Below are 13,717 nucleotides of genomic sequence, written 5' to 3' on the forward strand. Positions count from 1 at the left end.
CATGGACACAATGAAACAAATGAATCTGCCAGTACAAAGCAATACAACTCCAATCTGCCGTTTTCCATTGTGCTGGTAATACTCTAATAAAACGCCCACATGAGACAAAATAATGCATATTGTTATACTTCTCTTATGCATGTTGCATGCCCTAGCATTATCTAAGACCTTTCCTTTATTTCACTGTTGGCTGGTCTTCACACTGTTTAAACCACTGGCCAAAGGGTAGTGAAGAACAAAACATTTAAAATATCAAAGGCCACGCAATGATCCATCCATCTGATTTATCATACCCTCTTTGTAATGCTTACTATTTTAATTAACCAGGAATTTTAATTGCCTGATGTCCTTTAAAATATACATATGACCTAGTTCGTTATCATCGGTTTTATCTGCCGAGTATTAGTGCTTTACCTGAACATCATACGTTGCGCCAAGTAAACCTTACTGAATTGAGGTTAAAAGGGATATCATTATTTAATTGGTTATGTTTTATTAGCAGATAATTAAGCAGCATACACATTGCAAGAAAAGTGCGATGTCATGGTGACCCGATAAAAGTGATTAATACTTTAATTGGCAGAATTTGTCCCATTGTATTTACAAAGATTTTAAATTATAGCCATTGTCTCAAGACAGACACATAAAGTGATGGGGAAAGCTGGGAATCACATATTTCAAAGCTATTAGATCCTCCCTTGTATAATCACAATTCACAGTCCTTGTTCGTTGCAGCCTTCATCTCTTCCTCTGTTTTGTAAAAGAGCAAAATAGCATTAGGTCCAGCGTGATGATTACAACCCTCTGATGTTGTACGAGAATCTTCTCCCATCCCTTCTCACTTCTCCCAGCCCTTCCCTCCAGGCTGGGTGGGCAGCCTGAGCCCCACAATTCCTGCCATCTCCTCTGTGTCACGCTGCCCTTTCCCATGGTACATGTCGTAGAGAGCAATGTGTTGCCGGGTGGAGGTGAGCAGACAGAGGTAGCTGTGCGAAGCATGGAGGGCCTCCTCCTGAGCACGACAATATCTCTCCCCAGTGATCTAAAAAAAAATATGGTCAGAATTAAGATAAAAAGCATGTATAAACCATGCGTAACAATGACACTAACATAGGACTAATGTCGCCATCTTGAAGGTGAATTTATGCAGCAATTACACTTGCAAATAGATATGATATATTTACTAAAGAAATATAAAGTGCCAGGTGATTGTAAACACCCCTCGTCTTCACATTTTGCTGCCTTAAAATCTAAAAGGGATAAAAAAAAAAAATTAAAATCTCTTTTACAATACTGTACAATTTCAAAGTGAAAGAAATGTATCGAACATTTTCCAAATTAATAAACAAATACAAGATATCTTGGTTGTGTGTCTTCACACCCCAGAGTTAACCTCTGCGAGTAAGGCTAGTTTCCTGAATTTCCACCTGTCTGACGTGCCCAAAGTAAACTGCATGTTACTCAGGCTCAGAAGCTAGGCTATGCAAATAATTGGTAGAATTTCGCCGTAAAGCCTTTTTGAAATCGGACAACACAGTTCAATTACCAAGATTTTAAGCTAAAGAATCAAGTATGACACTTGTATTTTCATGAATGTCTAATATTATGATTTTGTATTTGGCGCACTCGAATTTCACCGGATATTGTCGAATTTGATCCCGCTGCACTAAGAGGTTTAATATTGGTGGAATCATCTTTGGCAACCATTACAGCTGTGAATAACTTTAATTAAGATTCTACCAACTTTGCACAACTCTTAAGGTAAAAATACTGCATAGCCATAGTTTTTAAATCAACATTTATCAAGCTCAGTAAATTTGGTCATCATTGATGGACAGCAATATTTAAAATCTTAAATCTGCTTAATAAAAAAATAAAAAAAAAAAAATCAATAAAAAAAATCAAAATCTGAGCTAAGTCAGGACTGAGACTGGACCATTCAGGAACATCAACCACTTTTGAAAGCCATTCTGGTGTGTCTTTTGCATTAAAATGTTTATTTGTCCCACTGAAAAATAAAACTACTCCAGGGTTAGGTTTTCAGAAGACGGAGGTGGGTTTTTCTCTTGCTTTTTGCCTGGGCTGTGCTTCTTTCATATGTCTTTTGATCCTAAAACTTCTCAGTCCCTGCCGGTGACAAGCATACCCATAACATGATGTTGCCACCACAATACTTGAAAATAGAGATGGTTACACTCGTGACGCAACAAGAACCGGGATTAGTCGAACCAGGCAATGTTTTACCACTCCTCAATTGTCCAGTGTTGGTGATCACGTGCCCACTGGAGCCGCTTCTTCTTGTTTTAAGCTGATAGGAGTGGAACCCGGTGTGGTCGTCTGCTGCAATAGCCCATCTGTGAAAATGAGGAGTATGTTGTGTAGATCTGTTGCGAGTTCCGAAATGCCGTTCTGCACACCACTGTTGTACTGTGCCGTTATTTCCCTGTTTGTGGCCCACATGTTAGCTTGCACGATTCTTGCCATTTTCCTTCAACCTCTCATCATCAAGCTGTTTTCGCCCACAGGACTGCCGCAGACTGGATGTTTGTCGCTCCATTCTCGGTAAACCCTAGACACAGTCATGCGTGAAAAGCCCAGGAGGCCGGTCGCTTCTGAAATACTGGAACCGGTGTGCTTGGCACCGACGATTATAGCATGCTCAAAGTAGCTTAGGTCACTCGTTTAGCCAATTCTAACCTTCAATCAAACATTAAAATGAATGCCTGCTTTATATAGCAACCCATGGCCACGTGACTCACTGTCTCTAGGAGCTAACCATTTTCTTGAACAGGGTGGTGTACCTAATAAACTAGCAACTGAGTGCATGTAACCAAAAGAGTTGGAAAAGGTTGGTAGAATCTTATTCCAAATTATTCCCAGCTGCCCAAGGTGATTCCACCAAGTATTAACTCGGGGGGTTGGACACTCAGGGGGTTGGAGACTTGTCCAACCCCCTGTTTTTTTTTCATTCTTTCAATTTTAAAACGAGGAGTAGGTTGTTAGATCTGTAGATTTTTTTTTTAATCCATTGAATTTTAAGGCAGTAAAATGTGAAAAAAGTTGGTGTAGACTTTCTAAAGGAAAGGGGATACCTAGTCAGTTGCACAAATGTACGCATTCAACTGAAATGTGTCTCCCGCATTTAACCCAACTACTGAATCAGAGAGGTGCGGGAGGCAGCCTTAATCGATGTCATCGGCGCCCGGGGAGCAGATGTTGGACACTGTATATTTTTGAGTACTTCAAAAATATACATATGATAACTATATGATAACAGAGTCTGGAATCAACAGGATCCTGAACAGCTTCTACCGCCAAGCTGTTCGGTTCTAATTCTCAGAGTAAAAACACAACGGACACTATGAAAGCTCAAACCAAGTTTATTCTTCACAGAGGATCAATACAGCTGCATTAGACAAATACATTGTATGCACTGATATTTAACCCTTTCTCTTTTTAAAATTGTACCTTTATTTAACGAGGCAAGTCAGTTAAGAACAAATTCTTATTTTCAATGACAGCCTAGGAACAGTGGGTTAACTGCCTGTGCAGGGGCAGAACGACAGATTTGTACCTTGTCAGCTCGGGGATTCGAACTTGCAACTTTTCGGTTACTAGTACAACGCTCTAACCACTGCCGCCCTCTTAAGCGGAGTCTCCTCCTACACACCTGAACAAACATTGCATCTATATTGCTAGGCAGGAAACTAAGTGATACGGGCCAGAAACTTTTCTTTCTCCCGTAACGTGACCTGACCTCAACCCCCTTCATCACTAATCCATGGCTCTCGCCCCTTATCAATGCCTACCATGTGATCGCTTTCCCTACACTCAGTACATTCCAAGCTTAATTGCACCCACTATATACTTTCTTCCTACAGAACCATAAACCTCTGGTGTAGCCCCTCGGCTATGGCACCCCTCCGGTCTTTACTACAACTAATGATTAATAACATTTAAAGTTCAGAAATCCAAACCTATCACTGCTAAATAGCTAATCAAATGGCAAGCCGGACTACCTGCATTGACCCTCCTTTGCACCAACTCTCTTACACTGACGATGCACACACTGGACTCTACCCACACACACTTACATCCCAACACACACTGACACCAGAGCCAGACTTTCATACTCTCCACATAGCTGATGCTACTGTCTATTACCCATCGTATTGCTTAGTCACTTTACCCCTACCTATATGCAAGCTACCTCAATTACCTCTTACTCCTGCACATCAACTCACTGGTACTACTTCCTGTATATAGCCATGTTATTATTTTTATTCACAGTGTATTTATTCCTCGTGTCAAAATGTCATTTACATTTTTTTTTAAATCATCTTTCTCTCTACATTGTTGGAAAATGACCTGTTGTTCACAAAGCATGAGAAATTACATTTATTGGGAAAAATGGCTAACTTTACGTTGTATACTACATCACATCTACTAACTAAAGAGGATGTAGTCGTTGGGGTCAGGGTGAATATATAGTCTACTGCATGAAGAGAGGATCGTGTCCCATCTCATGGTTGGGCTATGGCCTTACCATTTTGCTGAGTATTCTTGGCCAATGTTTGAATGAAGCCTACATTTGTTAAGTTTATGAGTTTGAATGGTTGTTAACACATTTGCCAAGAGGAAAGGAATGCTATGATTAGATTGATATAACAAGCCAATCTTTTTTCCCAGGCCCACGGTCGCAAAAAAATCCACTAACATCAGACCATATTCAATGACACTCACAATATGTCAATGCCTGTCAAACAAATATTCAATTAGGGGTTTATATCAGAATAAGACGATATTAACTAAAAATAAATCGACCGATATCTAGTTTAACTTATGGCTGGGAGGCGCTGTTTCCACGTTCGGATGAAAAGCATGCCCAGAGTAAACTGCCTGCTACTCAGGCCCAGAAGCTACGATATGCATATTATTAGTAGACTTGGATAGAAAACACTGAAGTTTCTAAAACTGTTTGAATGGTGTCTGTGAGTATAAAATAACTCATATGGCAGGTGAAAACCTGAGAAAAATCTAACCAAGAAGTGGGAAATCTGAGGTTTGTAGTTTTTCAAGTGATTGCCTATCCAATATACAGTGTAAATTTGGTCCGATTGCACTTCCTAAGGCTTCCACTAGATGTCAACAGTCTTTAGAACCTTGTTTCAGGCTTCTACTGTGAAGGGGGAGCGAATAAGAGCTGGTTGAAAGCCTTTCGTTATTGAAGATTTATGATAAAAACATCCTAAAGACTGATTCTATACATCGTTTGACATGTTTCTACGAACTGTAATAGAACTTTGACTTTCCGTCTGGACTTAGTACTCACGCCTTGTGCATTTGAATTACTGGACTAAACGCAAACACAAAGGAGGTATTTGGACATAAATGGACTTTATCGCATTTACTGAGATTTTTGGATATAAAAACTTTATCGATCAAAACATACATGTATTGTGTAACATGAAGTCCTATGAGTGCCATCTGATGAAGATCAAAGGTTAGTGACTAATTTTCTCTATTTCTGCTTTTTGTGACTCCTCTCTTTGGCTGGAAAATTGCTGTTTTTTGTGACTAGGCGCTGACCTAACATAATCGAATGGTATGCTTTCGTCGTAAAGCCTTTTTGAAATCAGAGACTGTGGTGGGATTAACAATAAATTTATCTTTAAAATGGTGTATAATACTTGTATGTTTGAGGAATTTTAATTATGAGATTTTTGTTGTTTGAATTTGGCACCCTGCACTTTCACTGGCTGTTGTCAAATCGATCCTGTTAACCCTGTTGCCCAAGGCTAACGTTATAAGCAGCCAGCTAGCTTCATCTGGCTAGTGAGTCTCAACCTCTGGGTTATGTGTTGTGAAGCTAGCCACAATAAGGATTAGGCACAATAGTGGAATTACCGGTTTGCCTTCAAAATTAAAGTATGGCATAATTGTACTATTTGTATTAATTTACATCATTGTCAATGACATACTTTTATTTTGAAGGCTAAGCGCAAAGTCCACTATTGTGGCTCAATCCTTATCGTGGCTAGCTTCACATAGATGGGTTCAACCACCATTAATCAAATAAGAACTGTCTTATAAATTCTGGTTATTTTAGATGATGAAACTATAGCTACTGAAACAGATGTTGTTTTGCTATGTTTTTGGGGAAGAACATTGTTTGCATCCATGAGCTAGCTAGCTTTTTAAAAAAATGACCAGCACTGTAGGTGTGCGAGACAACTTTACCAGCATCATAGCATATGCATCGATGAGTCATTGGGACATATGAAATACGAGTGATAGTGTAATCAATGTGTAATAACTACGTTAAAAAAAATGTGACATGCAGACAAATTCAGGTCCTGATTGGTCAAATAGTGCTATTTGACGTGTATAATTTTTTGACATGTGTTCCATAGAAATCCTGGTTGAGAATGAAACGACTGAACAAATGAAAACAGCACAGCAAGTAAGTGAAAGAAATAGGTTTTGATTATGTTTTACTGGTAATGGGGACACACGTAAATGCCAACAAAATAACTTTGTCAGTGTGTGTAACCTTTATTTAACTAGGCAAGTCAGTTTTAAGAACAAATTCTTATTTACAATGACGGCCTATCCTGGACGACGCTGGGCCAATTGTGTGCCGCCCTATGGGACTCCCAATCACGTCCGGATGTGATACAGCCTGGATTCAAACCAGGGACTGTAGTGACACCTCTTGCACTGAGATGCAGTGCCTTAGACCACCGCGTCCATGTGTGTGTTTTAACTATTTAACTGTACTGGAATGCCTAAAAGGGCGCAAACATTTTAAATATCAGTTATCTGTATCGTTTTCTTTTGGCAAGGAAAATATCGGATATCGGCCAAAAATGTCATATCGGTGCATCACTAAATGAAATGTGAAATATTTTGGCCTGCTGTTATTTTCAATTTGTTACCTAGTTGTTATCCTGCCTTTTCAGGTACCCCAAAGCTCTCTGAAGCGTCTGCTGTTGAGAATCACTGTACATTTCTGCACTGCTGCAGCAACTGAACATTGACCATGGTTATTTATGAATTTCATGCCGGTAGTCCTGCAATATCTAGGCCTAATAATAGTGCATAGGAGGAAAAGTAGCACTAATGTTAACGTTAAGACACAGGCTCGTGACGGTCACCTTGGCTTGGTTAGCCAGCCAAGTTACTAGTAACGTTAGGACCAATGACACTAACTTGGTGCTGCCATTGGATAACGTTAGTTTATCGCTGTAATTCAGCAAATTAGTCCCATAAAAGTCACCAATGCAGCTTATTCTTGAAGATAACCCGTTCCAGGATGGCTAAATTGTGGTTGGGGTCGCGAACACATTTTTAACCACTGCAATCTAGCTAAGTTAGCTACATTAGCTTACGTTACCATAGTGGATAGATGTCGTGGTTTCATTAAAGTTGTAGCTAGCTAACCTAATTTACTCATCAACATGACTTACCTGGTTTTTACGGAATTGATCTAAAACATAATTGTATGCCAAAGATTGTTTGTATTCCGGTCCTTTAATCGCTCGTATCTCCCTCAGGATCCCCCGGCAAAGGCGTAGAGGTGAAGACAACGACGCCATGTTGGACTGGCTTGTTTGGGTGCGCACCAATTATACATAAATCATTCGTGCTCACCTACTACCAGGAGCACAAATAATGACATCACTTTCGTATAGTAATAATTAAAACCTTCAAAATAAAAGCCCGCGTTTCAAACCATTGCAACGTCGATAACTCATTCAAAAGATATTACACTCAGTGGACAGTTTATTAGGTACACCCATCTAGTACCGGGTCGGACCCTCCTTTGCCTTGAGAACATCCGGAATTCTTTGTGGGCATGGATTTAAGGTGTCAAATCAAATGTATTTGTCAAATGCGCCGAATACAACAGATGTTGACCTTACCGTGAAATGCTTACTTGCAAGCCCTTTACCAACAATGCAGAGTTTCAAAAAAGTAAATAGGAAATTGTGTTAAATAAACTAAAGGAAAAATAGTAACAGAATAAAATCAAAATAACAATGCTTTATATGAGAGGTACCAAGTCAATGTGCAGGGGTACGGGTTAGTCGAGGTATTTTAGAACATATGTACATGTAGGTAGAGTTAAAGTTACTATGCATAGATAATAAACAGAGAGTAGCAGCAGCGTACAGTATGTGAAGGAATGTGAATGTGTGTGCATGTGGCGTCAATATACATGAGTGTGTGTGTGTTTTGTGTGTGTGTTGGATTGTCAGTGTAGTATGTGTGAGTGTGTGATTAGAGTCCTGTGAGTGTACATCGAGCCTGTGCAAGAGAGTCAGTGCAAAAAAATATGAATAAATAATAAAATAATGGGGTCATTGCAAATAGTCCAGGTAGCCATTTGATTAACTGTTCTGCAGTCTTATGGATTGGGGGTAGAAGATGTTAAGAAGCCTTTTGGTCCCAGACTTGGCGCTCTGGTACCACTTGCAGTGCGTTAGCAGAGAGAACAGTCTATGACTTGGGTGGCTGGAGTCTTTGACAGCTTTTAGGGCCTTCCTCTGACACCGCCTAGTATAGAAGCAGTTGCCATATCAAGCGGTGATGCAACCAGCGATAAACTAACGTTATCCAATGGCAGCTGTAGAACTTTTTGAGGATCGGAGGACCCATGCCAAATCTTTTCAGCCATCTGAGAGGGAATAGGTATTCTTGTGCCCTCTTCACAACTGTTTTGGTGTGTTTGGACCATGATAGGTCCTTAGTGATATGGACACCAAGGAACTCTCGACCCGCTCCACTACAGCCCCGTCGATGTGAAAGGGGGCATGCTCGGCCCAACTTTTCCTGTAGTCTATGATCAGCTCCTTTGTCTTGCTCACATTGAGGGAGAGGTGGTTGTTCTGGCACCACACTGCCAGGTCTCTGACCTCCTCCTATTAGCTGTCTCATCATTTTTGGTGATCAGTCCTACCACAGTTGTGCCTGGCCACGCAGTCGTGGGCGAACAGGGGCCCCTGTGTTGAGGGTAAGCATGGCGGATGTGTAGTTGCCTACCCTCACCTCCTGGGGTCGGCCCATCAGGAAGTCCAGGATCCAGTTGCAGAGGGAGGTGTTCAGTCCCAGGGTCCTTAGCTTAGTGATGAGCTTTAAGGGCAATGGTGTTGAACAGCATTCTCACGTAGGTGTTCCTTTTGTCCAGGTGAGAAAGGGCAGTGTGGGCAGTCTCTCCCAAGTGGTCATTCTCTCTTTCTCCCCTTACCCATCTGTCTATCGCCTCCTTTGAATTCCATGCTGTCACAGTTACCAGCCCTTTCAAGCTTAACATCCTTATCATTTATCGCCCTCCAGGTTCCCTCGGAGAGTTCATCAATGAGCTTGATGCCTTGATAAGCTCCTTTCCTGAGGACGGCTCACCTCTCACAGTTCTGGGCGACTTTAACCTCCCCACGTCTACCTTTGACTCATTCCTCTCTGCCTCCTTCTTTCCACTCCTCTCCTCTTTTGACCTCACCCTCTCACCTTCCCCCCCTACTCACAAGGCAGGAAATACGCTCGACCTCATCTTTACTAGATGCTGTTCTTCCACTAACCTCGTTGCAACTCCCCTCCAAGTCTCCGACCACTACCTTGTATCCTTTTCCCTCTCGCTCTCATCCAACACTTCCCACACTGCCCCTACTGGATGGTATCACGCCGTCCCAACCTTCGCTCTCTCTCCCCCGCTACTCTCTCCTCTTCCATCCTATCATCTCTTCCCTCTGCTCAAACCTTCTCCAACCTATCTCCTGATTCTGCCTCCTCAACCCTCCTCTCCTCCCTTTCTGCATCCTTTGACTCTCTATGTCCCCTATCCTCCAGGCCGGCTCGGTCCTCCCCTCCCGCTCCGTGGCTCGACGACTCATTGCGAGCTCACAGAACAGGGCTCCGGGCAGCCGAGCGGAAATGGAGGAAAACTCGCCTCCCTGCGGACCTGACATCCTTTCACTCCCTCCTCTCTACATTTTCCTCTTCTCTCTCTGCTGCTAAAGCCACTTTCTACCACTCTAAATTCCAAGCATCTGCCTCTAACCCTAGGAAGCTCTTTGCAACCTTCTCCTCCCTCCTGAATCCTCCTCCCCTCCCCCTCCTCCTCTCTGCAGATGACTTCGTCAACCATTTTGAAAAGAAGGTCGACGACATCCGATCCTCGTTTGCTAAGTCAAACGACACCGCTGGTTCTGCTCACACTGCCCTACCCTGTGCTCTGACCTCTTTCTCCCCTCTCTCCAGATGAAATCTTGCGTCTTGTGACGGCCGGCCGCCCAACAACCTGCCCGCTTGACCCTATCCCTCCTCTCTTCTCCAGACCATTTCCGGAGACCTTCTCCCTTACCTCACCTCGCTCATCAACTCATCCCTGACCGCTGGCTACGTCCCTTCCGTCTTCAAGAGAGCGAGAGTTGCACCCTTCTGAAAAAACCTACACTCGATCCCTCCGATGTCAACAACTACAGACCAGTATCCCTTCTTTCTTTTCTCTCCAAAACTCTTGAACGTGCCGTCCTTGGCCAGCTCTCCCGCTATCTCTCTCAGAATGACCTTCTTGATCCAAATCAGTCAGGTTTCAAGACTAGTCATTCAACTGAGACTGCTCTTCTCTGTATCACGGAGGCGCTCCGCACTGCTAAAGCTAACTCTCTCTCCTCTGCTCTCATCCTTCTAGACCTATCGGCTGCCTTCGATACTGTGAACCATCAGATCCTCCTCTCCACCCTCTCCGAGTTGGGCATCTCCCGGCGCGGCCCACGCTTGGATTGCGTCCCTACCTGACAGGTCGCTCCTACCAGGTGGCGTGGCGAGAATCCGTCTCCACACCACGTGCTCTCACCACTGGTGTCCCCCAGGGCTCTGTTCTAGGCCCTCTCCTATTCTCGCTATACACCAAGTCACTTGGCTCTGTCATAACCTCACATGGTCTCTCCTATCATTGCTATGCAGACGACACACAATTAATCTTCTCCTTTCCCCCTTCTGATGACCAGGTGGCGAATCGCATCTCTGCATGTCTGGCAGACATATCAGTGTGGATGACGGATCACCACCTCAAGCTGAACCTCGGCAAGACGGAGCTGCTCTTCCTCCCGGGAAGGACTGCCCGTTCCATGATCTCGCCATCACGGTTGACAACTCCATTGTGTCCTCCTCCCAGAGCGCTAAGAACCTTGGCGTGATCCTGGACAACACCCTGTCGTTCTCAACTAACATCAAGGCGGTGGCCCGTTCCTGTAGGTTCATGCTCTACAACATCCGCAGAGTACGACCCTGCCTCACACAGGAAGCGGCGCAGGTCCTAATCCAGGCACTTGTCATCTCCCGTCTGGATTACTGCAACTCGCTGTTGGCTGGGCTCCCTGCCTGTGCCATTAAACCCCTACAACTCATCCAGAACGCTGCAGCCCGTCTGGTGTTCAACCTTCCCAAGTTCTCTCACGTCACCCCGCTCCTCCGCTCCCTCCACTGGCTTCCAGTTGAAGCTCGCATCCGCTACAAGACCATGGTGCTTGCCTACGGAGCTGTGAGGGGAACGGCACCTCAGTACCTCCAGGCTCTGATCAGGCCCTACACCCAAACAAGGGCACTGCGTTCATCCACCTCTGGCCTGCTCGCCTCCCTACCACTGAGGAAGTACAGTTCCCGCTCAGCTTAGTCAAAACTGTTCGCTGCTCTGGCCCCCCAATGGTGGAACAAACTCCCTCACGACGCCAGGACAGCGGAGTCAATCACCACCTTCCGGAGACACCTGAAACCCCACCTCTTTAAGGAATACCTAGGATAGGATAAAGTAATCCCTCTCACCCCCCCTCCCCCTTAAAAGATTTAGATGCACTACTGTTCCACTGGATGTCATAAGGTGAATGCACCAATTTGTAAGTCGCTCTGGATAAGAGCGTCTGCTAAATGACTTAAATGTAAATGTAAATGGGAGTGCAATAGAGATTGCGTCATTTGTGGATCTGTTGGGATTGTATGAGGAATTGGAGTGGGTTTAGGGTTTCTGGGAGGATGGTGTTGATGTGAGCCATGCCCACCTTTTCAAAGCATTTCATGGCTACAGATGTGAGTGCCACGGGGCGGTAGTCACTTAGGCAGGTTACCTCGGCTTTCTTTGGCACAGGGTGGTCTGCTTAAAACATATAGGTATGACAGACTGGGTCAGGGAGAGGTTGAAAATGCCAGTGAAGACACTTGCCAGCTGGTCAGTGCATGTTCTGAGTACACGTCCTGGTAATCCATCTGGCCATGTGACCTTGTGAATGTTAACCTGTTTTAAAGGTCTTACTCACATTGGCTATGGAGAGCGTGATCACACAGTAATCCAGGACAGCTGGTGCTGTCATGGATGATTCAGTGTTGCTTTCATCAAAACGAGCATAGAAGCATTTAGCTCACTTCACTGGGCAGCTCTCGGCTGGGTTTCCCTTTGTAATCTGTGATAGTTTGCAAGCCCTGCCACATCCAATGAGTGTCAGAGCCGGTGTAGTAGGACTCGATCTTAGTTCTGTACTGCAGCTTTGCCTGTTTGATGGTTCATCAGAGGGTGTAGGGGGATTTCTTATAAGTGCCCGGATTAGTGCCCCGCTCCTTGAAAGCGGCAGCTCTAGCCTTTAGCTCTGTGCAGATGTTGTCTGTAATCCATATCGATGCACTTATTAATGAAGCCGGTGACTGATGTGGTTTACTCCTCAATGCCATCGGATGAATTCTGGAACATATTCCAGCCCGTGCTAGTGAAACAGTCCTGTAGCTTAGCATCCGCTTCATCAGACCACTTCAGTTTTGAGCGCATCACTTTCTTGAGTTTTTGCTTGCATGCAGAGTTATGGTCAGATTTGATAAATGGAGGGCGAGGGAGAGCTTTGTAGAGTAAAGGTGATCTAGAGTTAATTTTTTCCTCTAGATGCACGTCACATGCTGGTAAAAATGGATTGAAATGGATTTCCGTTTTCCTGCATTAAAATCACCGGCCACTAGGAGTCCTCTGGATGAGCATTTTCTTGTTTGCTTATGGCCTTATACAGCTCGTTGAGTGCGGTCTTAGTGCCAGCATCGGTTTGTGATGGTAAATAGACAGTTACTAAGTATATACAGTTGAAGTCGGAAGTTTACATACACCTTAGCCAAATACATAGAAACTCCGTTTTTGACAATTCCTGACATTTAATCCAAGTAAAAATTCCCTGTTTTAGGTCAGTTATGATCACCACCTTATATTAAGAATGTGAAATGTCAGAATAATAGTAGAGAGAATGATTTATTTCAGCTTTAATTTCTTTCATCACATTCCCAGTGGGTCAGAGGTTTACATACACTCAATTAGTATTTGGTAGCATTGCCTTTAAATTGTTCAACTTGGGTCAAACGTTTCGGGTAGCCTTCCACAAGGTTCCCACAACAAGTTGGGTGAATTTTGGCCCATTCCTCCTGACAGAGCTGGTGTAACGGAGTCAGGTTTGTAGGCCTCCTTGCTCGCACAAGCTTTTTCAGTTCTGCCCACACATTTTATATTGGATTGAGGTCAGGGCTTTGTGATGTCCACTCCAATGCCTTGACTTTGTTGTCCTTAAGCCATTTTGCCACAACTTTGGAAGCATGCCAGGGTTCATTTTCCATTTGGAAGACCCATTTGCGACCAAGCTTTAACTTCCTGACAGATGTCTTGAGATGTTGCTTCAATATATCCTCATCA

At 43.7% G+C, this 13,717-nt stretch overlaps 1 protein-coding gene across 1 annotated transcript; it reads right to left on the reverse strand.

Moving 5' to 3' along the window:
- Window positions 1–468: 468 nt before the first annotated feature.
- Window positions 469–7,776, reverse strand: fmc1 (formation of mitochondrial complex V assembly factor 1 homolog). Its single transcript, XM_029636177.2, has 2 exons — window positions 7,470–7,776; window positions 469–1,042 (listed from the first exon to the last, which is right to left on the reverse strand). Exons 1-2 carry the CDS (start codon window positions 7,596–7,598, stop codon window positions 839–841), a joined length of 333 nt encoding a protein of 110 aa, XP_029492037.1. The 5' UTR covers window positions 7,599–7,776; the 3' UTR covers window positions 469–838.
- Window positions 7,777–13,717: the final 5,941 nt, after the last annotated feature.

Source organism: Oncorhynchus nerka, linkage group LG21, assembly GCF_034236695.1.
Source record: "Oncorhynchus nerka isolate Pitt River linkage group LG21, Oner_Uvic_2.0, whole genome shotgun sequence".
Taxonomy (NCBI): domain Eukaryota; kingdom Metazoa; phylum Chordata; class Actinopteri; order Salmoniformes; family Salmonidae; genus Oncorhynchus; species Oncorhynchus nerka.

Excerpts from the sequence above, each read along its gene's own strand:
- fmc1 (XM_029636177.2), bottom strand. The coding sequence starts at position 7,598 with ATGGCGTCGTTGTCTTCACCTCTACGCCTTTGCCGGGGGATCCTGAGG. Across the intron at positions 1,043-7,469 it reads ATCAATTCCGTAAAAACCAG|ATCACTGGGGAGAGATATTG; the intron begins GTAAGTCATGTT and ends ATTTTTTTTTAG.